Raw genomic sequence first — 27,017 nt, forward strand, 5'->3', positions numbered from 1 at the left:
GGATTACAAACAATGTGCAGGGCCGTTGAGCTGTTGTTCAATGATTTGACCTGACAGCCTACAAATCAATGGTCTACTTAGACTGCTGGAGCGAGAGAAGCACAGCAAGATGACATCACACATTCATCAAATGTGACAGCCGATTATCCATATCAATAATATCAACCTCCTGGCTAGCTTTCAAAACTTTTAATTCAAGAACAAAGTAATACACCACAGAGCTCAAAACCTGCCGTCTGCAGTTTCTATGATTTAAATTTAGAGCTGTGACCAGCAGATACCATCAGACTCAAGTCCAGAACTTTCCACGGTGGATTCTATGTGATTGAAAACATACCAACTAAAAAAACAAGAAAAAAAATAAAACAAAAAATGGTCATATTTCCAAGATGGTGTGAGAACCTACAGCTGCTGTGGTGTGAATTCTCATGGATTTCTCTTTTTAGAGAAAACAGGAAACGTTGTCTTCAAAATAAGGAATCATTCAACACTGATATACTTGTCACTGTCAGATGTCTGAGGCGCGGTATTTCATCTAATCAGACACACGATACCTTCATGTCAACACAAGAGTAGAATCTGGTTTAAGGTCATTAAGACCTCAACACCTTTGTTTTCAAAGAGTTGCTCTGTTCTGTTATGTCATTTCAGCCTTGAGCAGGGACAACAGGTTCCCCTGACAGAAGAAGAGCTCTCTTCTCCCTTCTAATTTTTTATATGTCTCTGAAATAGAATCAGGCATTTCTGAGTTTCAACCCAAGTGATGTCCTTCCCTCTTTCCCTGTGTTACCAGATAGTCCACAGAACAGCGGTTCCTAGCGCCTTAGCAGTGGACTGGATAGGAAAGAACCTATACTGGTGTGATGCTGAGAAAAACACCCTGGAAGTGTCCAAAGCCAACGGTCTCTACCCAACCGTCCTGATCAGCTCTAGTCTCAAGAACCCCTCCGATCTCGCTCTGGACCCACAGACAGGGTAACTCAGCAGGATCTATGTGTTCTTATCCTTGGGAGGCTGGCTGTAGTATACCGCTGTCTGATTCCGTGCCGTACCTGTGCCTAGGTACGTATTCTGGGTGGACTGCTGTGAGCCTCCACACATCGGGCGTATTGGCATGGACGGCCAAGGGCAGAGAGTTATCATTGACACAGAGATCTACAGTCCAACTGCTCTGACTATCGATTACACCACCAAGAGGCTCTACTGGGCCGATGACAATCACATTCTCTTCTCCAACATGGACGGCACACAAAGACGCAAAGGTAAGACTTTTGTGTGTGTGTGTGTGTGTGTGTATGCGTATATATAAAATCCAGGGTCCACATTCGACTTTCTGACCACTGAACTCCCCACATGCCACCAAAGGCTGTTTATCTTGGTATTTAAATTCTTAATATTCTGATAATATGGCCTTTCTTACTTCATAGATCTTTCTAGTTTTAAGATGAACACTTTCATGTTTCCCGCTGCTTGTACTTGTGACTTTAAAATTCGAATAAGGCGAATCATTAAATTGCATATTTTTTTCTGAGACAAAATTTGTTTTTATTTCTACTTTTTAATGCAATTTTAACAAGCTCATTTTTAAATGGAAATTGATTTTGGTTGTTGCAATCTTTCCTCATCTCGAACACTGACTTTGAAGCAAATCTGCTTGAAACAAGAGCGCACTGTGGTCAAGAAAGGGCACACAACGCAGAGCCAAGTGTCTGTTCTTCTGTTACATTCACAAAAGTAATAATGATAATGTGCTTATTTTTTATAGTAATATTTTCCAAGAAATATAGAAATTTGCTCTTTACAAAAAAAAAAAAAAATCCCTATCTTGTCAGGTTAAAACAAGTGGTAAAAATACATTCTGCATTGGCCAAAATTAAACCCTTAATTAAACCCTCCAAGTTTCATTGAAATTAGACTGATGGGATTTTCCTAATCTTTGTGAACAAAGAACTGGGTAACGTCTTTAGCACCGTTCAAATTGAACTGCTAGACACTAGAATGCATTATTGCATGGAATGAGGTGATATGTTCCTTAAAGTTTACCCACTTTCATAGAGAAAAGTTGCGTTTCCAGCAGACTGAACTGAATAAAACCCTAATTAAATTGAGGCCCACTGTGGCCATTTGTTCCTCTACAGTGTCCTATGAGCACATTCAGGGGGTAATGGCACTGACCTTGTTTGAGGACTTTGTTTATTGGACGGATGGGAAATCCAAGTCACTACGGCGTGTTCACAAGACAACTGGAGCACAAGGGATGGAGCTCCTTAACTCCTGGCAAGCCATCAAATCCATCAAGGTGTACCACTCCCTGCGCCAGCCTGAAGGTACAAAGTCCATCTGGCTCCCGCGTTCCTTCTGTCCTCCCATGCTGAATTGCGCTTAGTTGGTAGTGACAGTTTAAGAAGCAATGTTCCCTGTACCTCTGTCCTTATGTACAGTGCCCAAACACCAGTGTCAGATTGCAAATGGAGGATGCAGCCACCTGTGTCTGCTGTCTCCTGGCGGGGGACACAAATGTGCGTGTCCCAGTAATTTCTACTTGGCTGCTGACAATAAGACCTGCCTCTCCAACTGCACCTCCAGTCAGGTCTGTCGCTCGTCTATCCTGATCATCGCTGCCCCGAAGGCATATCACATTATTTTATATGCTGGAATATTTTTTGCTGATAGTTTTATTTTATATTCTTAGTTTCGCTGCGGAACAGATGAGTGCATCCCTTTCTGGTGGAAATGTGATACAGTCGACGACTGTGGAGACGGATCAGATGAGCCTGCAGACTGCCGTGAGTTTTGATGAGCTTCATGTGACTGTTACATTCAACCCACAATGACATTTATACTTAATTTCTTTTCATATTTATCATCGAAAGTTTACATCTCTTGTACACAAAACCGTTTACCAGCATGTTTATTCTCTGAATGATCTTTTCTAACGCTCACCCTTGAAATCCACTTGCGATTTATTTTTCTTTAGCTGAATTCAAATGTCAGCCAGGGCGTTTTCAGTGTGGCACTGGTCTTTGTGCTCTTCCTCCCTTCATCTGTGACGGAGAGAATGACTGCGGTGACAACTCTGATGAAGCGAACTGCGGTGAGAATTAAATTCTAAGAATTATTTAAGTTATTTTAGTTGCAGATTGCTAATGTGTTTCTTGGAATAGAACAGAATAGAATGCCTTTATTGTCATTGTATGCTTAGATACAGAGAAATTGGGGTGCAACTCCGACGTAAACATCAATAGATAAGTTAAAGAAATACTGTGCAAGTAAAAAGAAATATTATACAAAGTAAGAAAATACTATAAAATATATATACTATATTGAGGTATCAGTCAGGCAATACATCCATTTAAGTCATGCCCAGTTTGGGTGTGATACTGTTTGACCTGAAAGAAATAATAATGATCAAGAAAAGAAAGCGAACAGTGGTGACATTTCATCCAACGCCAGAGTCAAAAAGCTTGGTTTCTTTCGAGAAACATCCAAAATAACACTTTTCCTCTGCAATGAAGTGCAAAAACTGACAGCATAGTTGGATTTTCAATTTGAATGTCAAAATCCCTCAACACGTGTGGAGTTCAGATGCATCAAGAAAAATAACCAAATCAAGCTGAGAATTGCGATACCTCATTTAAAAAGTAAATAATTGCCGGCCTTAACCAGAGCTGTTAAAAAGAAATAAACAAAACAGAACACAATATTAGTCTTTAACAGGCACATTCAAAAAGAAGTTCTTCACTATTAATAGCATTTGGAGTGCCCACTTTTCGTCCATTATCGGTGTCAAATATTAAATTTTATTAAGTATGTGATAGAAACAAAATAAAGGCCAGAAAATACTAAAAGGGTTGAATAATTCACATGTAAAAAAAATGCCGGTTGTCTTCTTCAAGCACTTCAAATGGGATTGTTTGCTGTTCACGTTCCTATTTTGTCACTGTTAATGAAAAAGAAAACCCAACAGCCTGCGACACAGGTATTTATCAGACGTACAATTTCAAAATGACACCTTTCAAAATGAACACTTGAAAGAACTGGAAAAAAAAAGTCATAAAAATACATTCATTAATGATTAAAAAAAAAAGGAATTGTTGTTGGTTATGTGATGAACTCTGTTCATCCTTTTTATCTCTGTTAACACACAAATTGCTAACATTAGCTGCTTCTTTACATGTGAGTCTGATTCGTTCTCCCAGGTGTTGACAGCTGTATCGGCGCTCTCACACAGTCACTTCTGGTCGTTCCTGCTAGTTTTTGCTGTGTTTTCAGTTGTATCCCCTCCCTCGTCTTGCAGAGACTTACATCTGTCTGTCCGGCCAGTTCAAGTGCACCAGGAAACAGAAATGCATCCCTCTGAACCTGCGCTGCAACGGCCAGGACGACTGCGGCGACGGGGAAGATGAGACCGACTGCCGTAAGGCCCGCCACTGTTGCTTTAACACACACACCTGCACACAAAGCTTTATCAAAAGCTTCACTCAGCTTATGGATGAAGGAGGATGTGACTTTGTCTCAATTTTCCTGTTTCAACAACAAAGTAACTTTTGATAAAAGTCACCAACCACTTTCATAAATGTTTCAATATTTGTTTTAAGAGATGGAGTTTGTTGCCGTATATCACTAATTGTCTTTTTTGTGACATGCTTAATTAATTTCTGTGTCTGAGCAGACGATGTGGCGCCATTAACAGAACGTATGCTTGATTAAGTATTCCAGAGACAACCTTTGTTATTGCCTCTCTCTGTGAAAAAGGATTACATCTTCAATCACTCGGAGGATAAGAACAGAATTTCTCAGCCCTAATGTAACTCATCAGAGTATCATCCCCAATTCAAGGCTTTCATATTGCCGCATTTGTCTTGCATGTGATTGCAAGAGGGGTTATAGTGGGGAGAAGGAGAATGCAAGACAGCGCGGAGGAGAAAGAGCAACTGAAAAGGGCTTTAATTAAAGTGAAGCTAATTACTTCACCCCTTCTTAGACTTGCAGCATTGATTGGATGTGGTTTTAAATGCAATTTTGTAGACTGCACCGCTGAAATTAAAACACTATCTGAAATAATGTGAGGTTTTACCAGAGGGACCGACTGCAAGCTTGCTATTATACTGAACTGTCAAGGAGATGTGTTTTGGTGTAATTAATGGCCTCCTTGCTGGGTTTTGTGTCATGATAGATTTTTTAGGATTACTCAGGAATTACTCTGGAGTATTTCTACAAATCCTCTCTGCCTTATGATGAACGTTACTGACTTCTTCTTTCTCACATGCCATGCACAACTGCTATGATCTCACTTCACTCACGCTCAAATTCTTACCTCCCTTCATTGTCAGTTGACTTTAAAATCGTATCCCACGTACAGACCCTCGCATGGCCTGGCCCTCGCTCATACAGCCGTCACTGAGCACTTATTGTGGCTGTCAACAACATGTTCATATTTTGAAACCAGAGGTGTTCCCGCTTTCGCTGCTGTTGCCGGATATGTTGCTGGAAAAGTATTGGACAGGGTTCACTGAGCTGTCAGGAATCCTTCATGCTCTCTGTCCCAAACATCCAGGCAGAAGTGAAGAGGAGGGCTCTTTGTTGTTTTGCACCGCTGGTGGAGAATTTGTTGCAGAATGACTTGAAACTCAAGAAACCATTCAATGCTTTTCAATGAAAGCCTCAGAGGCAGATTCCACAGGATGTAGATGCTCTTCGCTTGTGCATCTTCCCCATTGAAAGTTCTCATTTTGACTCAACGTAGGTTCTCCCTTATTTTAAACTTTGCTTTTTCATTGAATTTTTTTCCCCTCATTTATGTCTCTGCAACTTTGTGGTTGTGGCTGACTGTCTTTGCCAGGTGTCCTTTGTAAAAGAGAGACCTTGATCTCTCCCGATTGAATAAAGTTTCAACAAAATACAAACAAATAAGTAAAGTAAATAGTTTGGATCAGCCTGCCGTGTTCCATAAGTATGTGCTTTCTCTCAAGACTGCTGAAACTTATTCTGTTTCTCTGTTATTTCGACTTTTTTGTGTTTGTTTCGTCTCTTTGCGTTAACACACACTTGTATTTGAACCATTTTATTGCGTCCTTGATGTGAAGCACGTTGTACGCCGAGCTTGAAAAAGTATGATATCAACATATTTGACTGCTAAGTTATGTGCTGATTATTTCTGTGTCTCTACAGCTGAAAGCACATGCTCTCCAGACCAGTTCCAGTGCAAGGCCTCAATGCACTGCATCTCCAAACTCTGGGTCTGTGATGAGGACCCTGACTGTGCTGATGGGTCAGACGAGGCTAATTGTGGTGAGTCGTGGAAACCCACTTAACTATAAATCACTACACTCCACTTGTTTTTTTTAGTTACAGGGGGAGGATTCTGATTTAATCTGAATTAATTTTACACTCTGCAGCACTCAGCAGTCATTTGGAGCCTCTAGTTGTTCTCAATGCCAGTTTGATTGTGCAGAGAATGAACGCGATGACAGACGGCTGCCCTGATACTTTCTGTCATGACATGATTGTGAGACAAAATACCTTGCAAGCTGAGAGCAGCTATCAGAAGTATGCATCGCACTGTTTATCGCTAATATGCAACAAATATAATTGTTTCACAATATTAGAGAGCAAATTACTATTTAGATTTACTCCTCGGGTAAATACATTTTGTATTTGAACTACAAGGCATCTTTAGACAGGCAATAGCGCTGAAGCGGTTCGGTCATTGTCATGCATACAAGCCTCTTGCGACATCCACAGTTTCAGAATAACAATCAGAATAACTTTACCATGGATGCAAATCACATTAAAACTCAGTCGAGTCTCTTTTATCTTCATAGCACATTGAAAAGCAATGGAAGTTGAAGTGCTTTACAGTCAAATAAGCAGTTTAACTAACATCGCTGTTCTGTTGAGAGCGAGCTTGATGAAACCACTCCTTCTTCTGAAGTTTGCATTATGTCATGAAAGATGATGCAAGCTGCGAGCTCTACTGTGCCTACTGTGCTTTTATTAAATTTCTCCTATTCATCTCAATCCCCCTTTGTTTCTAAGTCTGTTTCTCAGACTTAATAAAATAAAAGTGCTGAAATATCTGAAACCAAAGCATCAGTCTAGGATTATCATTTCCCTATTGAGAATCTCCCCGTTTCATCAAGTTTTTAATTTGCTGTTGTGGGTTGAAGGATAGTGTGGAAATTAGCCTCAAAGTACATAATGAAACTTTTTAAGTGGTGGCCATATTGTAGACTCTGGAAATTGAATCACTGTCAGTCCTTTGGGGCTTGTGCTGTCGTTACCCAAATGTTTTCTCTACTTGGGATGATTTTCATCACTGAAACGAGCCGAGGAAAGAATAGTAAACAAATCAGCACATTTAACCAAGGACAGGACTAAACTAGAAATCCTGCATTGCTGTCGTAATCTGCAGCCATGTGTGCCTTTCACCGCGACCTTGACCTCTGAGCAGAGAAATCTCTTCTTGATGGCCAGTGGATTTTTGTACAAAATGCCACACATCAACTATAGTTCTTTCGTTGCTGAGAAATTATCTTGAGTGACTGTAAAATAAGTTTTACAAAGAAAAAAATCAACGTGAGTGTGTTGGTGTATTCATTAACAGGCATTTTGTCCCATTGTTCCTTCCCTGTGTTCTGAAGTTTGTCAAACTGCCCAACGCTTGTCACTCATTGTGATGAGTTGTCTGTCCTTAAATGGCTCCTGCAGGGAAGCATAGATCCCTCATCAGTGAGTCTGCCAGCGTTCTGATGACTCTCTGGCAAACATACCGCCCATAGAACTGAAATACAGCTCCTAAAGTTCACATTTAAGCTTATCCCCCAAGTCCGATCAATGTTTTAGAGGAGATCTATTTGTCATGAAAGTCGGCCTAAGCCCCGCACAGCCTCCCCTAATAAGAAATGTTGCAAAAACAGACAAAAAAGGTTTATTCATAACCAGGTTGTCATTTGAATTAAAGCCCATATGGGAGGCGATCCATTCTGTTCCAGAATTGTGTTTTTGTGGCTGACATAAATGAGATCTCTGTTTCTTATCAGGCTGTGAGGTTTCAGATTGAATGCAGTGCAGAGATGATGAGAGATGCCTCTGAACTCAATCCAGCAGCAGGCGTTACAGTCCAGTAGCCAACACTGCACCGACAAGTCACAGCCCTGTTGTTCAGAAACGCTGATCTGGCATCAGATAACTCACAAGCAACAGCTTTAGAGCCATGATACATATATAAACCACCTGCATGTGTACAGCTCAATCATGTTACCTGCATTGATTAACCGCAGCATCAGAAGTGATCATGTTTATTCATCCATTTTGAACATCTCTTCCTGGGTGAGCCAAGCCCCCCCCCCAACACCACAGTCTGTTGCGTGTTTGTGGTGACATCTCACTCAAACACACAACAGACCCTCTTGTGGCTGCAGGCCAACCACTCTGTTGTCACCACCTTCAACTTGCGAGCTGTAACACATTCAGTAACACAGTTCACAATACAACCATATGCTCACAGCATTTACATGGTGCCGGAGCAAGTGTTGCATAAATGATGTGCTGTAATTACCAGTCATGTGACACCTAGCTTGGCCGCACTGGAAGTAATTGGATGGACTTTATACATTATGCATTCTCCTTAGATGAGAAAACATCGACCCCAACGTTTTTGTGCACTTGATAAAGCCAGTTCCATTAGTAATGAATTGTAGTGCAGCAACGCAGATGTACACCACATGTTTGTGTGGATGTGTTTTCCTATTTACATTTCTTTAGGCTGAAAAAGGCATGTTTACTGGATGTTGATTTGTGTGTGTATATATTTATATATATATATATATATATATATATATATATATATATACATACATTTATACATATAAAACAATATGACTATGAACTGGATTATTGGACATGTGATTTTACCATTACTACACAGACAGGATAGCAGTGTTGACCATCAAGAGAATTTGTTTTAATTTTATTTTATTTTTAAATGTATTTTGAAGCCACATGTCAATTAATTTTGTGGCCACAAGATGTAACCCTTTCAAAATGCAAAATAACTAAATTGAGGGAACAAATTATACCCGACGGCCACGAATTGAATTGAGGAAACAAGTTATATTTGGATTTCTCTCCATGCCCACATCTCCCTCCCCTCATCTCTCTCTCTCTCTCGCTCTCTCTGTTTTAGACTCGTCTTTTTTCAGAGGATTCTCTTGTTATTTCAAGTTGGTTTCATGTGGAGTTTTCGCTGTTTGTTTGCTATTAACTTTACAACACACTGATGTAATATTTGGTAAATCTCCATCAAACTGTGTGTAGCTTGATAATGTTGACTTTAGCCCTGTAAAAAAAAAAAGAAGGGGGGGGTGGGATTATCTGCAGTGTTTGACGGTGTCTGATAATTTGCTCCATAAAAGTTCAAAACACTTCCAAGTCCAGAGAAGAGATCATGCGGCTTTATCGGCGGCTTTATTATTATTATTATTATTATTATTATTATTTCCACTATGAATACCCCCAGGCCATTTGAGAAAGTTGTTAGTACTTTAATGAGCTCTGAGCTCTTCTCTGTCACCTCTTTTATATGCTGCAAGTGACTGATCTGCCTCCTAATGAATTGCTACTGTCCTCTGCTGCTAAACTCAGCTTTCCCTCTTGATTCTCTCCTCCTGCTGTCATGCTGGAAACAGACCCAGTCAGACTCCTTCCTTTTCTGACGCATCTCCTAACCGAGAGCAGTGTTACCTTGGCCATCATCCCTGATGACGTCTGTGCTGAAATGACTTTTTAAAGCAAAGCCTCCAGCGTGACTTTGAAAACCTGTTCTGAGGAAATATTACTGGAGAAAATATCAAAGCATCTGTTCTTTTTTTTCTTTTTCTTTTTCTTTTTTTTAAGAATATGCAGACATTTTGATTTTCTAACTCTAGCCATTAATTTTTAACATCAGTATGCCCAATCTGTCAACTGGTAGTTTTAGACTGAAATACCTCAGGACTTCTTTAGGTTTTCCCTCAACAACTACAAGCCAGAGTTGGCACACACACTCCAAAATTCCAGGCAGTCAGTTGCAACTTCACATAAAATAACTATTAGAGTTAACACACTCATACTCTCTTTATTCTGTATTTTATTTTTTGCATGTCTGGTGACCAGTTACATTTTGGCTAATGATACAAGTCTGAGCTGTTCTCTTTACAGGCAAATGTTTTACTGTTAACAGGGGTCTTTTAAAAATACAACAACAAACAAATCAAACAAAAAAGAGGAAAGTAAAAACAATGAACTTGAAGTTTGAGGCCAGTCAAGTCAGTCGGGACGAGTCAGAGCCTGTGAGACGAGACGAGAGAACACCAACAATGGGCCCTTTTACCCGCAGCCATTCTGACACGTCGTTGCAGGGTTTACACAGGTGTCATTAATAACACTAATTATAGTCCTGTTCAAATTGGTGTGTCATAGCCATTCCAGCTTACACAATACCAGGGCCCAGCTAAATGGAACGGGGCCAGTGTAATTAATTACACCTGTAATAACATGTCCAAGTGGTTTAGTGAGAAGATTTTATCCTGCTTTAACAGTCAAGCCTGATTGACTTTTGGACTAAATTTCAACGTCAATAAATTGGCAAATATATATAAAATAATATATAAACACAGTTAGTGTCAGCACCATGTAGTCACATCTGCAGCATCTGTCATCGCAGCTGCAGAAACAGCTGCACCTTGGTAGATACATGTATTATTCTGATTGTCACGATCCAGCTTGTCCATGTAGTTGTATTTGTTTGTTGCGAGAACACTTGGAAATTTAACGCCCAAACAAGGTATCTGCTTACTATATCTACTTGTTATTGATGAATTCTTCTCGTATTTTGAGCAACACTGCAATCAAATAACTGATATTGAAGACAAAGGCAGTGAGTCTTTATCTGCTGCCGTAAGCTGCAGCCACAGTTTGAAAGGAGTGGCATTTAAAATATCAATACCTCATTGTCATCTCTCCTGCAACCTGTTACTGGAAATAGGGATAATGTGGGTTTAGCTTTCGAATAAAATTAAGCCTGACACAAAATCCTCAGTATTTGTTGGGTTCTGAAATCCTCTCTGATTTTTATTCAAATTTTTTGAAGGTTAATTTTGCAAACTTGGTATCACATATCTTGTTGGGGATGATTGGTAGCACTGTCAGGTATTTCATCTTGCGGTGTGTCGGCCTCTGGTGTGCGTACCGTGTTTTAAACTCAGTGTCAGACTTGCTGAGGGAAACCCTGAGGAAATGATGATTACACCACAAAATATGATAGCAAGCACGCCATTAATATTCATGCTCTTTGAAGCCATTTTCATCTCTGTGTTTGTTTGCTCCTGATGAAAAAGATGAAAAGACCTGCGGACCTCATGAATTCCGCTGCGAGAATAACAACTGCATCCCCGACCACTGGAGGTGTGACAGCCAGAATGACTGTGGAGACAACTCAGACGAGCAGAACTGCAGTGAGTACCAGCCCCCCCCCAACTCTCTGTCAGCTCTGTTAGTTAATTTTTATACTCTGTTCTTCTCTGAACTTCTCTGAAGACACCTGCCTGCCCCTCCCACCACCACAACCACCCTACCACTCCCCAGTCTTTGCCTCTCTCTCTATCTCTCTCTGACTCACACACCCACACACACACACGTAAACCTAAAATGTGTACACCACTGGGAACCTGTTCCACTATCAAGTCACCCAGCGTCCTGTTATCTCTGCTACATGTATGAGAATATATCCATGATTACATCCTGCATATATAGCTCTCAGCTATTCATAGTGGAATTAGAAGAACATTTTATTTACTTGTGAGATGACACTGGTAACTTCAATAATGTATTTCTATTCCACAAGGTTTACTAGTGTGAGTGGAATTGGGCGCCTGAAGGAACAGTTAAGATCAATAATTCACACCATAACACAACAGTTTTAAAATGTTGCAGAGAAATTTACCTGCAGATTTACTGACCCCTATGGCACGTGTGTACATATAGAAAAAGATGAGACCTAAATAGGAATCTCCTCAAAAAATACAGCCCCAGATGCGCTTCAGGTAAGTTAGGACTCGGCCGCTGGGCTTCAGTGTTATGTGGAAACTGACAACATAGTTTACATAAATTAAAAAAAAACAATAATAAAATAAGCAGTAAATAACCTAGAATGAGGGGGAAAAACGTTGGAGTGTACACGGTGAACTCTGGCAGCAGGAGCATGGTGAGCCCCTGCAAGTCTCCTCTGGTGTGGATGGGTTCCAGACGAGCCCCTGCACCACTCACGCACTCCTGCACCAGTGCCACAAGGCCAGTGGGGATGCAGGGGAGTGTAACACTATTAACACTGAAGTGGAGGTGCAACAATGGGTCATTGCTATGGAAACAGCCGCCCATCACTCTGGACGTTGCTTTGATGTGAGCAGCCCAGTTTTAGGACATTTGCAATCAAGGCGTCTTTTGCAAATTGAGTCATTGATCTTAACTGGCCTTTAGATTAAAACTTTAGTTTAATGTCTTAGTGTTATTGAACCATTTGATTAAAGTCTTTCTCGCCGCCACTCGACCTGTCAAACCCACAGATCCAAGACTTCCCTCACTTGAAACTGATACTTGCTGACTCAGAGACAGTCCAGCTGCCTGAAGCTGTTGTCTTGTGAGCTGCAGATCACACTGATACTCAAGAACTTGTGTGATGGTGTCGTGGCTCTGGGTCTGCATGCCAGACATCTTGGTGTCCTTGTTTCCTTGCCGAGGGTGAGAAAAATGTCCTCACTGACTCTTTGGCTTTAACTTGAGTTTGTCTAAATGAAAAATTTATGATTAGAAAAGTGTCTGTCTTCCCTCTTAATGGCCTCTTTCTGGCCACAATGGTGTAATTTATTTCTTCCTGCTATGAAATATTGTCCAAATTATGTTTCAGAGGATGTACAGTATCAGCACGCTCTGTTCCAACTCCAGCCTGTAAATCATCAGCACCAAGCTGTATATACTTGTAGAAATGTTTGCAAGGCTTCATTTCCAATGTGTGCTGTAAAGAAGCTGTTGACCCTGCCGATCCCTGAAAAATCATTCAGTGTAACTCAGAAATTCATGTTATTTCTCCATTTTCTGTGACCTGTATTTTTATTCAATAATATAAGAGAAATATAGTTTGAAACTGGGTGGTAGTTTAATTTATGACAGCCTCTGGCAGAAAACCACAATTCCGTCTCTTTCATAGAACGAGATATGATGCCAGTGACTGACTTCATTAAAAGTACAGATTTGCTCAGGTTTGTTGAAAACATTTGGGATAACATAAGTACATAACTCAGCTAAGACAGGAAATTCCCATACATACCTTTAAATTTTACTAACTGGGGGGAGGGGTTGTTCAGGAATTGCATGTGCATGCCTTTCTTTTTTTGTTGTTTTTGCTGAGTATGTGTCATGTGCATGATTTAGTGTATGCTTATATTTCCAAACTTATTCATGTCACTTAAAATGCTAATAAAAGCCAGTCAAGAGGCAAATAATTAAAGACCCTGCAAACAGTGAGGGGGCTGCAAATCAGATTTTGCTGCGATGCCTGCAGTGAGTCTGTGTTGCAGCACAATTCATGACATCCACTCTGAGCTTGCTAACAGTCCCTGATAATGAGGGGAGGGCCCAGATCTGATGCAGCTGTTTATCCGCGTCCTAATATTGTCCTTGGGGACAGACTTGCACTAAATGGCAGTTACATGATTTCGGCTTCAGAGAGTAGGTCGCCCCCCTCCTTTGCAAAAGCAGCAATGAATGTATTTACATCCTGATCAGCTCTGCAAGTGTTCTCGACTGTTAATACAAAATGATTCCTAATGAAAATTTGAATGAAATTACAATATGAAATAATGTTGTTTGTTTTTTTCCAAAGGCATTATCCCATTATTGTAAACATTTGGCCAGTAATAATCTGATGTTTGTTTGGTGTGTGTCATGCTGGATACGGAATCTGTTTTGTCTGATTTTGCATCTTTTTGTGTTTTTTTGTTTGTTTGTTTGTTTTTCCCCTGACACAGAGCCAGTCACCTGCGACCACAAGGACTTTGCCTGCGCTAACGGAGACTGCATCTCCTCCCGATTCCGCTGTGATGGGGACTACGACTGTCTGGATAATTCGGACGAGGCAAGTGTTTGGGAAATATGCCCCATTATACATCAGAGCGGAGGATGAAGCCACATCAGCACTCTTCGTGACACACTAATTCAAGCAGGGAAATGAAAAAAGAGAAACCCTTTTAAAAACATGAACGATTATTAATGACATTTTTCTGAAATACTCCCCTTTTCAGTCCGGATAGAAATTTGAAAATGATCTTCATATCAAGGATTTTTTATTTAAATCCATCATGGATGATACATAAACTACAAGTGCACTCGGAGAGCACAGACTGTAACTCCAAGGATGAAGTATTTTCCTGATGATAAAAATATCCAATGATATTTTTATTTTTATTCATGATCATATCATGTTTGATTGACATATCCATGTCTGACAACACTATCTTATTTATGAGACCATCAGCAGTGGCTTCATACACAACACATTTCAATCCAGCTCATCTCTGAAAGTAAAACCCGATGAAACAACGGGTTTTAAGACGAGTTAGACTGACAGATTGGCATCAGGGACGAGATGAGTAAATGACATGAAAATGCAGAAAATACGGCAGTGTTGATGCGACAGGACATTTGTTTCACATAATGTTCAATGCAGTAAAATTGCACTGTGAAAACTCAGAAAGATGTGACAAAAACAACAGTTCCAGAAAAATATATTGAGGCGTGAAGTAAAACGTGCTGGGTGTGGAAAGACTTGTTGTCGAGGTGACGCTAATGACTGAAAGAAATTTGTGAACATGGGGGGTGGGGTATGCAGCAAGTGAGAGCATAAGGCCTTTAGCTTCCATCCTGAAAATCCTGGTCTTACCGAACACAGGAGTTAGAGAGGCAGCAGGAGGTTAATCCTGTCACTTGGAGGCTCGTACGGTAAAATCTGGGAGTCTTTCTGCTGGGATACTGTGTGACAGAGGACACGTTTGTCTACATTCTGGAGGAAAAAAGTATTTTATTGTTTTTGGTTACAGTTTCTTCAAGACTTTGTGTGATGTCAGCCACGCTGTCCCAGTTTAACACCCAGTTGAACTCTTTTAACAGCAAACAGATCAACCGACAGTGAAAACACGGTCCCCACGATTCGTTCATATCTTCATAAAGTATAGAGCATTTGTGTGTGTATGCACTCTATATGTATGCATATAATACTGTATGTGCCACCTGAGAAAAATAAGAGCAGGGTGTGAAGGTCACCACAGTTAAAGAGAAGCAGGAAAGCAGCTTAATATTGTTATTATCATGATGATAATTAAATATATATTTGATTATCAAGCTGAAGATGGCCCCCTCCTTTTTTTTTGAGTGTTGGGGGGGGTGAATGCATTTACAAGAAAAATTTGTACTAGATTAGTAATTTGTGACATAATTACTCCATTGTTGTCCTAAACTGTCTCAATGCCGGTGTACATGTAAATGTATTTTAAAAGTCAGAGTCATAGGGCGTGAAACAAACTTGTGTGAAAAGAAGATAAAACAGTATGAAAAGAAGAAAATAGACAGATGTCTACGAGGCTGACAACCACCAGGGCCAAGTTTGAGAATGATAATAACAAACAAAAAAGAACCTCTTGAAAATAAATCAAATAGAAAGGAAAAGCCAGCACAAATTAACTGCACACCCACACAAATGCACGTTTCTTGAACATTTTTAAAGGAAATAAATGACTTTCACTGTTGCATAATAGAAGTTCCATTATGATTTCAGAGTCTGGCACCGAAACCTTGGTTGATTCTTTAAATACTCAACATTTACAAAACCTGATATGTGTAAAAAATATATTTTATAATATTTCATAGTAGTTGCAAATGTTGTTTCTGCATTTATGATGACGCGACTGTGAAGTTCTTCTATGGTCGTAGATTACAAATGTTTTCTCAGACTGGTAACCATGTTACCATCTTCTACCATGTATTTACACACACACGCATGCACATGTATATGTAAATATATATATGTATATATTTTTTTCTGTCTTGACTCACAGAAAGGCTGCGAGGCACACTGTGCAGATGACCAATTTCGGTGTCACAACAATCTCTGCATCTCTCAGAAGTGGTTGTGTGATGGCCAAGAAGATTGTAAGATGGGAGAAGATGAGAAAAACTGCCAGGGAACAGGTAAAACACAGAACTGTCTCTACCAAAACCAGTACCATCCAGTCGTAATTGACTTCTACTCTTCAGCTTTCTTCTACTCCTTTAGAGATGTCTTTATAGGAATCTGTACTTTTTATTGCTGCCTCAAGGTTAAAAGAAATCCTTCTTTTTTTTGTCAATGTAATTGCAGGGAGAGGTTCGAAACAGGATTCAGTAGAGGGTTGTCACCTTCTCTGAGGTCATGGATGTCCTCAATAGATGCGTCAAAGCTGCACTGACAGATACGAATTTAAAAAAAGGCTTTGTGCTTGGATAAACTGCTACTATATATCTAACGGTGATGTGAAATCACTCCAATTAAATGCAATTCAGCAAAATATAACTGTAGAAATGACCGTCCTGGACTTCTTTGGGACTTCCACGCTTTAACGCATAAACATACTCTGATATATTTGGCCTGTGGGATGTCTCACTATCAGTGAGTGATACATTTCAAGAAGTGGCCACCAAGAGCCATATTTTCAGTCAGTATCACCTTACTACAAAGTTCATAAAGCTGAAGTTCATAAAAAAACAAGCAGAAAAGGTCTCACCTGAGTCTAAGTGACTGATGTGCGTGTGCTCATCCCCAGTGGTTCCCTCGTGTTCTGTGAATGAGTATGTGTGTGCCAGCGGAGGGTGTGTGTCGGCCAGCCTGCGGTGTGATGGACATGACAACTGTCTGGATGGTTCAGATGAGGTCAGTGCATTTTCACATTAAATTTACTGCTTTTGCACTAGTTTCTGCTCCTAATATATATATATATATATATATATATATATATATATATATATATATATATATATATATATATATATATACATACAACTTTTACATGATGCAGCCTCACAGCATGCAGCGTTGGGAAATTGAAGTAACTACAGTGAAAACAATGAGTCATTCAATCTTTTGGTCTCCTTTGATTGCAGCTGACATCATCGACAAGGTTGTTGATTTACGGTCTTTGTGTGATGACAGATTGGCTGCGTGAAGGAGTGCAGAGAAGATGAGTTCCTGTGTCTGAATCGAGCTCACTGTATCCCTCGGCGCTGGCGCTGTGACGGTGTTTTAGATTGCATGGACCACAGTGATGAGGAAAATTGCAGCCAGGGTAGGTGTGAGTGTGATCCTGCAACACACGGGTGAGCAAATGTTTTGAGAGGTCTCTGAAGAAAGAGCGTCCTCAGTATCCTCAGCTATACTTTTGTTGCCACGATTTACCAACATCAATGCCGAGCAACAGAGGATGTTATTGGAGAGGGAAGCTAAGAGCATGTTGGAATAAGAGGGGGCTTCTTTAAGACTGACAATCAAAGATTTGAAATGAGAGGGCAGATGGAAGGGTTCAGTTTTTGCTCTCGGTGGGTAACATGGTTGACGGCTAATTGCCTGAAATTACAAGTCATTATGATCTCGTCATGCACGGTTTTCGGAGTCACGCATTTTGTCACCTTGAATGCACTTTTCAACCAAAACTGGTGTGAGAAATGACTTTTCTCCTTTTATGTGCAGGTGCTTTCTTCTGTCGGGCTGATGAATTCATCTGCAACAACACCTTATGCAAACTCCACACATGGGTGTGTGACGGCAAGGATGATTGTGGAGATAATTCTGACGAAGACATAGACATGTGTGGTGGGTTGAACTGAACTCTTGAATGCTTTCCTTTGAAGAGAATTAATGCATATTTTATAAGCCTCTAGTTTTCCTTTTTTTTTCCCCAATAAAAATATTCAATGGTCTTTTCATACAAAATGTCCTGCCGTGGATTTTTTTGATCCATTAGCTTTTTGTGCCTTTTCATCTTTAGAAAAACTTCCCTGCCCTCCTACGAGGTCCTTCCGCTGCCGAAATAATCATGTGTGTCTACGCACAGACCAAGTTTGCAACAAAGTGGATGACTGTGGCGACAACTCGGATGAAGAAGAGTGTGGTGAGCACAAGGATGCCTCAGTAATAACCTGATACTGAAGCTGCAGGAAGCAAAATGTTACGTGATGATGAAAAGAAGAACATAAAGTCAATTCATGAGACCAAGAGGAGAAGTTTGAGGAGTGCCCTGGTGCATATATTTCATTCTAATCCAATCTAATCTGCATTTTAACATTAATTAGAGGTGTTAGCAAAACTGGCAATCTGTGACCACTTTTGATGAAGACTGGAAATGACAAAAGTTAACAGTGAACTTGTCCTCTGAACACATCTTTTTTGTGAAAAGGAGTGCCAGATAAAGAGATGGACAGTAAAAAGAAATTGTGCTTCATCTTCTGAAGGTGGAAAGCTTCTCTATATTCGCCTTAAATCGGTGTTTGAAGTGTTCCTACAAGCGGGATTGGTGACATCACAATAATAATTAAATTTAAAAAACGTGGAACCTCCTGTGAACGTACACAGAGAAACGTCTTTACGGTGAAGTAAGATTCCAGTTCCAGCGGTGAGGCTGAAAGACAGCTGGCCACCATCCACATTTGATTATGGTGGTGCCAAACCTGAAGTGTTATAGTTTGTTTAAAGCTCAAGAAGTGTGTAGTCTGAGCTTCGCAGCCTTGCTTTGGTTTTATAAAAACCTGCTGTTCTTTCCAACTTCCCATTTTAGACTTGGTCTTCATCTCTCCACCGCTGGGACTTCAAGGGTTTTCTTTCGTCTGCCAGCTGTCACCCTTCACAATATTAGAAGTGCTCTCTGCTACCAGATTTTCAATGGGATCTTTCACTTAAATAGTTTCATATTTGCCTATATCATAATAAAGGGTGGCACAGTGGTGCAGTGTTGCCTCACAGCAAGAAGGTTCCGGGTTCAAGCCTCGGCTCGGGCACAGGATCTTTCTGTGTGAGTCTGCATGTTCTCCCTGTTCCTGCGTGGGTTCTCTCTGGTACTCCAGCTTCCTCCCACAGTCCAAAGACATCAAGAGGGGATGAGGCTGATTGATACTCTAAATTGACCGTAGGTGTGACTGTGAGTGTGAATGGTTGTCTGTCTCTATGTGTTGGCCCTGCGATGGACTGGTGACCTGTCCAGGGTGAACCCCGCCTTTTACCCAAAGGCTGCTGGGATAGGCTCCAGCCCCCCCCAGACCCTTAACAGGATAAGAGGTAGAAAATGGATGGATGGTTGGATAATAAAGGAAAAAGAAACAAATGCCATCTTTAGTATCCGTCACAATGTGTCAGCGGTAGAGCTACAAGGTGCCTTGTGAAATTCCACAAGATTTTTTTTAATTGATTCTATTGTTGAAAGGGCTTCTTTGTTAAACTCCTTTTATATAGCTGAAGGCAGGCCCAGGCTGGCACTCTCCCGCTGTAGCGTCCCGACATGTCCCCTTACAGCACGTCTGGTGTGAATGATAACACAGAGCTGGCCTGAAAGCATGGGACAAATGACTTCATTCATATTTCACTCTTTCATTCTGTCTCTCCTCCCTTATCTTCCCCTCTGATTCCATTGATACAGCCATCAATCTCTTACTTCACTCCATTACCTCCCTCATTTGTACGCCTCTTCCCTCCATCCATCCCCTCAATCTCAGCTTAATCCCATCATTCCCTCCTTCCATCTTTCCATCACTTCATTGTGTTCCTTCCCTCCTGTGTGTGTCGGGATGTCCACTTGCCATTGGTTTTGTTTTTTTTTTGCAAGAAAAGACGACGGCTGTATAGTAAAGTAACCTGATGATCAAATAGGTGTTAAGTAAATTGACAATTCTCAAGGAGCCTTTTCTGGGATGATGTGTATTCCTGCAACAACTAATGATGAGTTATGACTTCACAGCCCAGTTGAAGGGCTTTCGTTTACAATTCAGATGCAGTTGGGCATCAAACCAGCATTAAAAAAGATAAATCAAGATTCGATATGGAAAGGCAATGGATAATATAAAAAAACAGGATTAAAAGTGTGTACAGGGAGGAATTAATACATTAAGATATATGCATACGTATAAGTCTAGCAATTATAGCGTAAATGTAAATATTCATTGTGAGAATAATTTTTTAATTTGCAGCCAGGATTGAATAGAAAAAAAAATTATTTCAAAGGCAGTGGAGGAAAAGTAAAACCAATAAGATGCTAGAATGAACAACAAATATTTCCCGGCTTTAATGGCTCCCTGTCTTCTTCTGCAGCAACATCTTTAGAAGCTGAAAGCAGGATGTGCTCATTAGAACATGTGGTAGCGTTCTTACCTTTTACACTGATATTTTGTGCACTAAAGCAGAGGTGGTGGCAGGAAGACCCCGTCCTTGTGGGAAGACAGAGTTCACCTGCAGCAATCGGCGCTGTATCCCAATCCAGCTGCAATGTGACCTCTTCAATGACTGCGGGGACGGCGGCTCAGACGAACAAGACTGCAAGGCCTGTAAGTACAGACGCAACGTAAAGGCATCAAAGAAGCAGTCGGCGGAGATAAAAAGTCCTGAATGACACCATGATGTTACCTGGAAGCACAGCAGTCTCCTTATTTTAGATTTGATGTTTTGTTATTTATGGTAATATATGTATGACCATGTCTGAAATGTGTTGTGGGTAACGTACAGAAGAGGATGATGTCCTTTTGGCTTTTGCACATCAAAAGAAAAGCACAGCGGGTGTCTAAGATGCAGAGGTCTGATGTGTAATCAAAGTCCTGTCTTTATTTGTAGTTTCCAGCGGGGATGTATGTGGAAAGAAAACAAATCCATGTGGGGAGGATGCAGTTTGCAACCAGACAAATACTAACGCTGTATGCCAATGCAAACCCGGCTTCAAAAGGAACCAAAAGACAGGCCAATGTGACGGTAGCACACATTCATTTTTATTCTTAAGTTTCTCTATTTTTTTCCTTTCAATGTAACTGTGAAAGTTATTATAAATACTGGTTCATCTGTCCATGGAACTTACAAAAGTCCTGATGTTGCACATTTCACACATCCAGTGAAGATAACTAATAGAGCAGGTTCCTGGAGTGGTACTTTTCTTGAGCACTGTATTAGCTTATATTTTTCACATGTAATCTTGTCCAATTTTTACCCTCAACACACACCTCTCACCATGAAAACTTCAGATAAATAACAATAGATTGTAATGCATCAGTTTGTGGGCAAGGCAAAATGTACAGTTCCTCTATTTTGGATTTGGGATAAAAGTAAAGAGTACTCTCACTGCTAAGAAATTCAGTTCAGACACTCAAATAACAGGCTACCTTCTGGATTCACAAACTAGCAGGTGTCACATTTGAAAAAAGATGCTTCAGCTCCTGTTATAAGTAGAATTAAATTAGAAGTTCCATAGCAAATGCTGTAAAATGTGCAGAAGTCGTGAACATAAACAGTGGAAATGTTTAATTAAAGCATGTCATAAAAAAGAGGTGCGGCTGCCTCCTCCAAGGCCAATTATCAACCACCTTTCTATGACATGCAAAGATGTAAAAGGTCTATAAAGAATAGTCATTACAGTGGAATGACACTGTTACTTTTGGAATATTGAAAATACTGGATAATGTTTCCCACCCACGCTCTCTCCCCTGAGGCATTTTTGCTTATTTATTCTTCCAATGAACCCAAAAAACTCACATTAATGACACTGGTAATAGTCATTTAGTCTCAGGGGAGGAGAACTTATTATTCAGTCAACCCTGTGACCTGGTTCTTGTTCCCTGCCAGTGAGTTTGTGTCAGTAGAAAAGTGGCTCCTACTTCACATAAATACAGTGATTTCCTGGTTAGTAATGGGCCAAAGGCGCCATATCTGGTACAATGTTCAATAAAGCTTCTACTGTATCTTTTGTTCATGCATATCAGGTTCGGAGCCCAGCACTTGTGGCCAGCTTGCTCTTTGCTTGAATTTGTCACTAATTATTCCACCTTTTGTGAATTAACAGTGTGATTCAACCGTGGGAAGTGTGTATAAACCTGTTTAAAGTGATGTTTTTCTGATGAAATTACTCTCGCTTGTATTTCCAGAGATTAACGAATGTCTACAGTTTGACATGTGTCCTCATTACTGCACAAACACCAAAGGATCTTTTAAGTGCACATGTGATAGAAACTATAAGGAGATCGATGGCAACTGCATTGCAAAAGGTGTGTGAGTGTAAGGTTTCATATTAGTCATCTCTCTTTACTCTGCGTATGTGCGTAGACCTCAGCGTTAGAATACGATGTTACAGTGCATTTAGGACTTTTTTGTTGTTTTCTTACACGCAGGACCAGAGGATCGAGTGCTCTACATTGCTAACGACACTGAGATCCGAAGTTTTGTATATCCGTTTAACCAGAGCCACGGACACAAAGTCCTCAATCAAATTGAGGACAACGCACGTATTATTGGGATGGATGCTTTGTTTCACCACCAGAAGTTTATCTGGGCGACCCAATTTAACCCCGGTGGAATTTTTTATAAGGAAACTCTGGAGAGAAGTCAATCCAAAACCAATGTCAGGAACATTGTGAGTACATCTACCCTACAAAATCCTGTTTTTAACACAATTGCAGTTTAATTGTGAAGAATTTTAAAACACTTTGCCTGTTTAGAGTGTGCAGGTTGTGTTTTGGATCAACATGAAATCTGTGTTAAATGAAATGACTGTTCATCTTGTAGGTATGTATATGTATATACATATGTGTGTGTGTATATATATGTATATATGTGTGTGTATGTATATATGTGTGTGTGTGTGTGTGTGTGTGTGTGTATGAATGCCTGGGTTTTAACTTGATTTGTGTGGTCATGAAACTGTCCCTCAAAGGCGTGGAAAAGGAAACGTGTTCCATATTGAATGTTGTTTACGAAGTCCGGAGCATCAAACAGTGCCTCTGACTTTGTGACTTTTATTGTTGCAGTGTTCTGACTTTCGACGGCCCAGAGATATTTCTGCTGACTGGATCACAGGCAACATTTACTGGACGGATCACTCTCGGATGCACTGGTTCAGCTATTACACAGCCCACTGGACTAAGTTACGATACTCCATAAATGTAGGCCAACTTAAGGGACCAAACTGCACCCGCTTGATTACAGACATAGCAGGAGAGCCTTACGCCATCGCTGTCAACCCGGCCCGAGGGTAAGTTGTCTGCTGTGTGGCCAGCATGTAGGCAGAGAAGAAGAAAAGTTGTCTTTGCTTACATGGGGATTAGTAGGCAGGACAGCAAATGTCCTTAAACTGGCATGACATTGTTTTAGCCACAAAGCAGCAGCAGAAACAAGATTGGAACTGTTATATCACTGCTGACCTCATCATCACCAGCTGATTGCAACCAGCCGACTTTATCGTTGAGTTGGAGTCATATTTGTATTTTTTAGCTTTGGCTTTCTGGGCTTTCGTGCTGTTTAGCTGCTAAGTGCTCAGCCCTGTTCACCAGCTGAAAACAGCTGCCCTCTGCAGCACAAGACACCACTCTGAGATTTGTGGACCAAGACTGTAAAGTTGCTGCGGAGCTGAAATTCACTCTAAAGCTGAGGAGACAAGCGGGGGATAATTGTCTTAAGGTCGATCGCTACGAGCGCTGCATCAAGCTGGCAACACGACTTGCTGCCGCTCTCTCAACAAACGCATAGCAACCCTTTGATGAAAGGGGTCACAGACACCCCTGAAATCTTCACTTCTGAATGCACAATGCATGGTCACTTGACCACCCTTGAAATGACTAAATGGTGAATACACTGAAGCTTAACTGTCCTAATTTCATTGAACGCACCTGCACATTGTTAGAGCGCAGGGAAAGCAGATGACATAGTAGCGAGTGGCGTTCATTTAGCAAGTTTGTTGCTAGACAAATGACTTTTTGATATCCTTGGCTTTTCTTGAATCTTTTCTTCAATCTTGTGACTTTCTGTACAAACTGTAGTTTAATACAGTGAAAGAGAGCGGCTACTCTCGCCCCATGACTGAGAGGCTGATACGTAGCCCTCCGTGTGTCTGCTCTGTTCAGTGAGTGGCAGAGATGTAGAGCAGAGCTGTCAGTCCACATGGCAACGAGCTATGCACTTGATTTATGTTTCATTACCCAGATGTGAGATGTGAGCTGAGTGAAGGACTAAGTGAGAGAAAAACTATTAAAATTACAGCAGGGCTTTAGTTTTTAATGTTGTGTTGCCTGGATTTGGTTTGGATGTGATTGTGGTTAGCATCTCCTCTTAATGGGCCATCTTGTGACAGCAAAAGAGAACAATTAAATGCAGTATACACTCACTTTCTAATTTACCTGGTCCATAAACCTACAGTACAGCAGACAATTAAACAGCCCTGCAATAAATCCTCCCATCATGAGGATTGCAGTGTTTTTGTTGAACCTGTTTGACTGAGGAGTTGATTTATTCCGACGGTCATCTTAGAGGCTGTACTCGCTTATGCAATGTTCTGTCAAACACTTTTTCATGAATTTTGATTTACGACATATCCGAAACACATCTTCATGTGACCAGCATACCTCAACAGCACAAAATAGCCCAAAAATGAAGTTTGTCTTCAGTCCCTTCAGGGGGGATGTGAGGACAGAAGTACTCTCAGAATAAAGACTGTGCGTCTGCAGGCGCTTCACTCTCTCCTCTTCAGGTGATTCATTGTTTACATCTGAGGAAGAGAAAAGGCCTTTTTCTAAAAATACACACTTCCATCACGGTTGGGCAGGCGCCTCTCACACAGCCGTTGCATCTGAGCGTCTCGCAGAGCCGTGAAAGCTTTACATCAGAGTTAAATGACGGCGTGCCACGTCTCATCCGGAGGCAGAGGGCTGTGATGGACGATGACCTGGGGGGAAATGTAGTTACTGGCTAGGTTTGCATGGACAGCAATATTCTGATATAACTTCAAGGAATACAATACTTTGAATAAAACATTGCCATGTAAACAGCATTTTGTAACAACCACAACCTGAATAGTCAATCAATTACAAGATTGAAACGTGAAGTATTCCGACCTGTACACACTTGATTGGCACTATCAAATCCTACAGGAGTTGTTGCAGCATTTTTGCAACACTTTCAGCATTCAAAGTGCTTTATGGCTGATTGTCTAGCTGGAAGCACAGTGTTGTGCACTGTTAGCATGAAAACACTCAAAAAAAAATTCAGTCGCAGACAGAAAGTTCTCAGGTCAAATCCAGAAGGAAACTCCAACACAGGTGTGTGCAATCGGATGTGAAGTGGGCATGTCTTCAGTCACGAGCTGGACTTGGCACTGAAGTATATGAACAGGAATATGAATGAAATATTCTGTTATTATCACTCACATTAACAGATGTATTGAAATTGTGACCTTTTGGTACCAGACCCACTTCTCAAACTTTTTGTAGCAGATTTTCAGAGGTGCCATCACCAAACACAGAGGGATTTATTGGAGTCTGACCAACTGTGCTGAAATAACTGTATCATGCTCTATGTCTTTGTATTTTCTATGCGTACTTTCTATGGTGCTTTGCCAGGAAATGTTATCAGGGAGGGCCTGCATTTCTCTCTCCGGCAGGATGATGTACTGGAGTGTAATAGGAGATCACTCTCATATAGAGGAATCCGCTATGGATGGCTCCTTACGCAGAGTGCTGCTGGAGAAGAATATCCGGAGACCCACTGGTGGGTGTTGCTTTTAACACCCATACATTTCATATACTGCAGTACATTTTTGTTGTTGTTGTTGCTTTGCTACATTTATGGATCCCTGTATAGTTCTTTTGAAATCTAAGAAGTGTCCTTTTCCTGTAGCTTAATAACACGCCGAGTGCCTTTCCTTCCTCATACACCATTTGAACACAATGAGTGGAATGTTTTTAATTCCTACATTTTAACATGAACTTTGCAAATTGTGTTTATTTAAAAAAAATTCAATGCATGCTATAAAGGATGCGAGCAATAGTGCATACTGTATGTAGTACTCTAGTATTTAAGTCAACTGCTGTTTAGCTTTCAAGCAGAAGTTTGATAAATCAAACAACTACAAGGAAATGTGTTAATTCCACAGCCGCTCTTGAGTGTGATGGTTTACCTAAAGGGAGACAGAGCTGATCTAGTTTTTTTTTTTAGAGCTGCTTTGGCCTCCTTTAATTCCAAACACTCCTGTTCTAAAGAACAATTAATCATCCGTAGAAAAATCGCAGACCTCAGGTTCTCAATTATCCAGTCAGACGTTGGGGCAGAAAGTGAATGTGATTCAGTGGTTAGGAATTGTAATGCAGGCGTCCGTCCTCACAGCCTTTCTAGGGAAGCTACTGAATTTTGGCGTAAGGAGATGAATCGTTGAATAAGACTAGCCAGAGGCGGAGGGAAACATCCTCTTGCTGAGCCACACGTGACTGTCATGGCAGGTCTGTCAGACTGAGTCAGGTACTTGATGATCTCTATGGTCATGTTGATAAATCTCTCTCCCATCCTCCCACAGGGTTGGCTATCGATTATTTTAACCAACGTTTGTACTGGGCTGATCCAGAGCTCTCTCAGATCGGGAGCGTGAGATTGGATGGCTCAGACCCTCTGGTGACCGTCAGTGACAGACATGGTAAATAACAACACATGACCTCTCCTTTTAATATGCACTGATCATGATACTGCAGTGGGTTTACTCTGTGCTGGGTTTACAGGTGTCTCCCAGCCCTACAGAATTGATTTATTTGAGGACTACATCTACGGGACCGGACTTAAACATGAGGTCTTCAAGATTCACAAGTTTGGCAAACTGCCAGCAGAGTTTCTCAACTTGGGAGTGGAGAAGCCCACTAATGTTCTCGTCTCCCACCGTTTCAAACAACAAGATGGT

At 40.8% G+C, this 27,017-nt stretch overlaps 1 protein-coding gene across 1 annotated transcript in view; it reads left to right on the forward strand.

The window, feature by feature from the left end:
• Positions 1-27,017, forward strand: part of lrp1bb (low density lipoprotein receptor-related protein 1Bb) — a 293,597-nt gene that overhangs the window by 244,096 nt on the left and 22,484 nt on the right. The window contains 23 exon segments of the mRNA XM_086219771.1: positions 794-975; positions 1,063-1,262; positions 2,139-2,327; positions 2,442-2,590; positions 2,693-2,786; positions 2,978-3,094; positions 4,298-4,417; positions 6,172-6,291; positions 11,379-11,495; positions 14,064-14,170; positions 16,146-16,278; positions 16,890-16,996; positions 17,276-17,408; positions 17,810-17,932; positions 18,108-18,230; positions 20,506-20,649; positions 20,933-21,067; positions 22,231-22,350; positions 22,474-22,715; positions 23,110-23,333; positions 25,734-25,840; positions 26,643-26,759; positions 26,842-27,015. Of these exon segments, the coding sequence (XP_086075897.1) occupies positions 794-975; positions 1,063-1,262; positions 2,139-2,327; positions 2,442-2,590; positions 2,693-2,786; positions 2,978-3,094; positions 4,298-4,417; positions 6,172-6,291; positions 11,379-11,495; positions 14,064-14,170; positions 16,146-16,278; positions 16,890-16,996; positions 17,276-17,408; positions 17,810-17,932; positions 18,108-18,230; positions 20,506-20,649; positions 20,933-21,067; positions 22,231-22,350; positions 22,474-22,715; positions 23,110-23,333; positions 25,734-25,840; positions 26,643-26,759; positions 26,842-27,015 (3,277 nt within the window).

This window comes from Aulostomus chinensis, chromosome 12 (assembly GCF_037954235.1).
Source record: "Aulostomus chinensis isolate RoL2024-O1b breed Wild chromosome 12, RoL_Achi_v1.0, whole genome shotgun sequence".
In the NCBI taxonomy this organism is placed as follows: domain Eukaryota; kingdom Metazoa; phylum Chordata; class Actinopteri; order Syngnathiformes; family Aulostomidae; genus Aulostomus; species Aulostomus chinensis.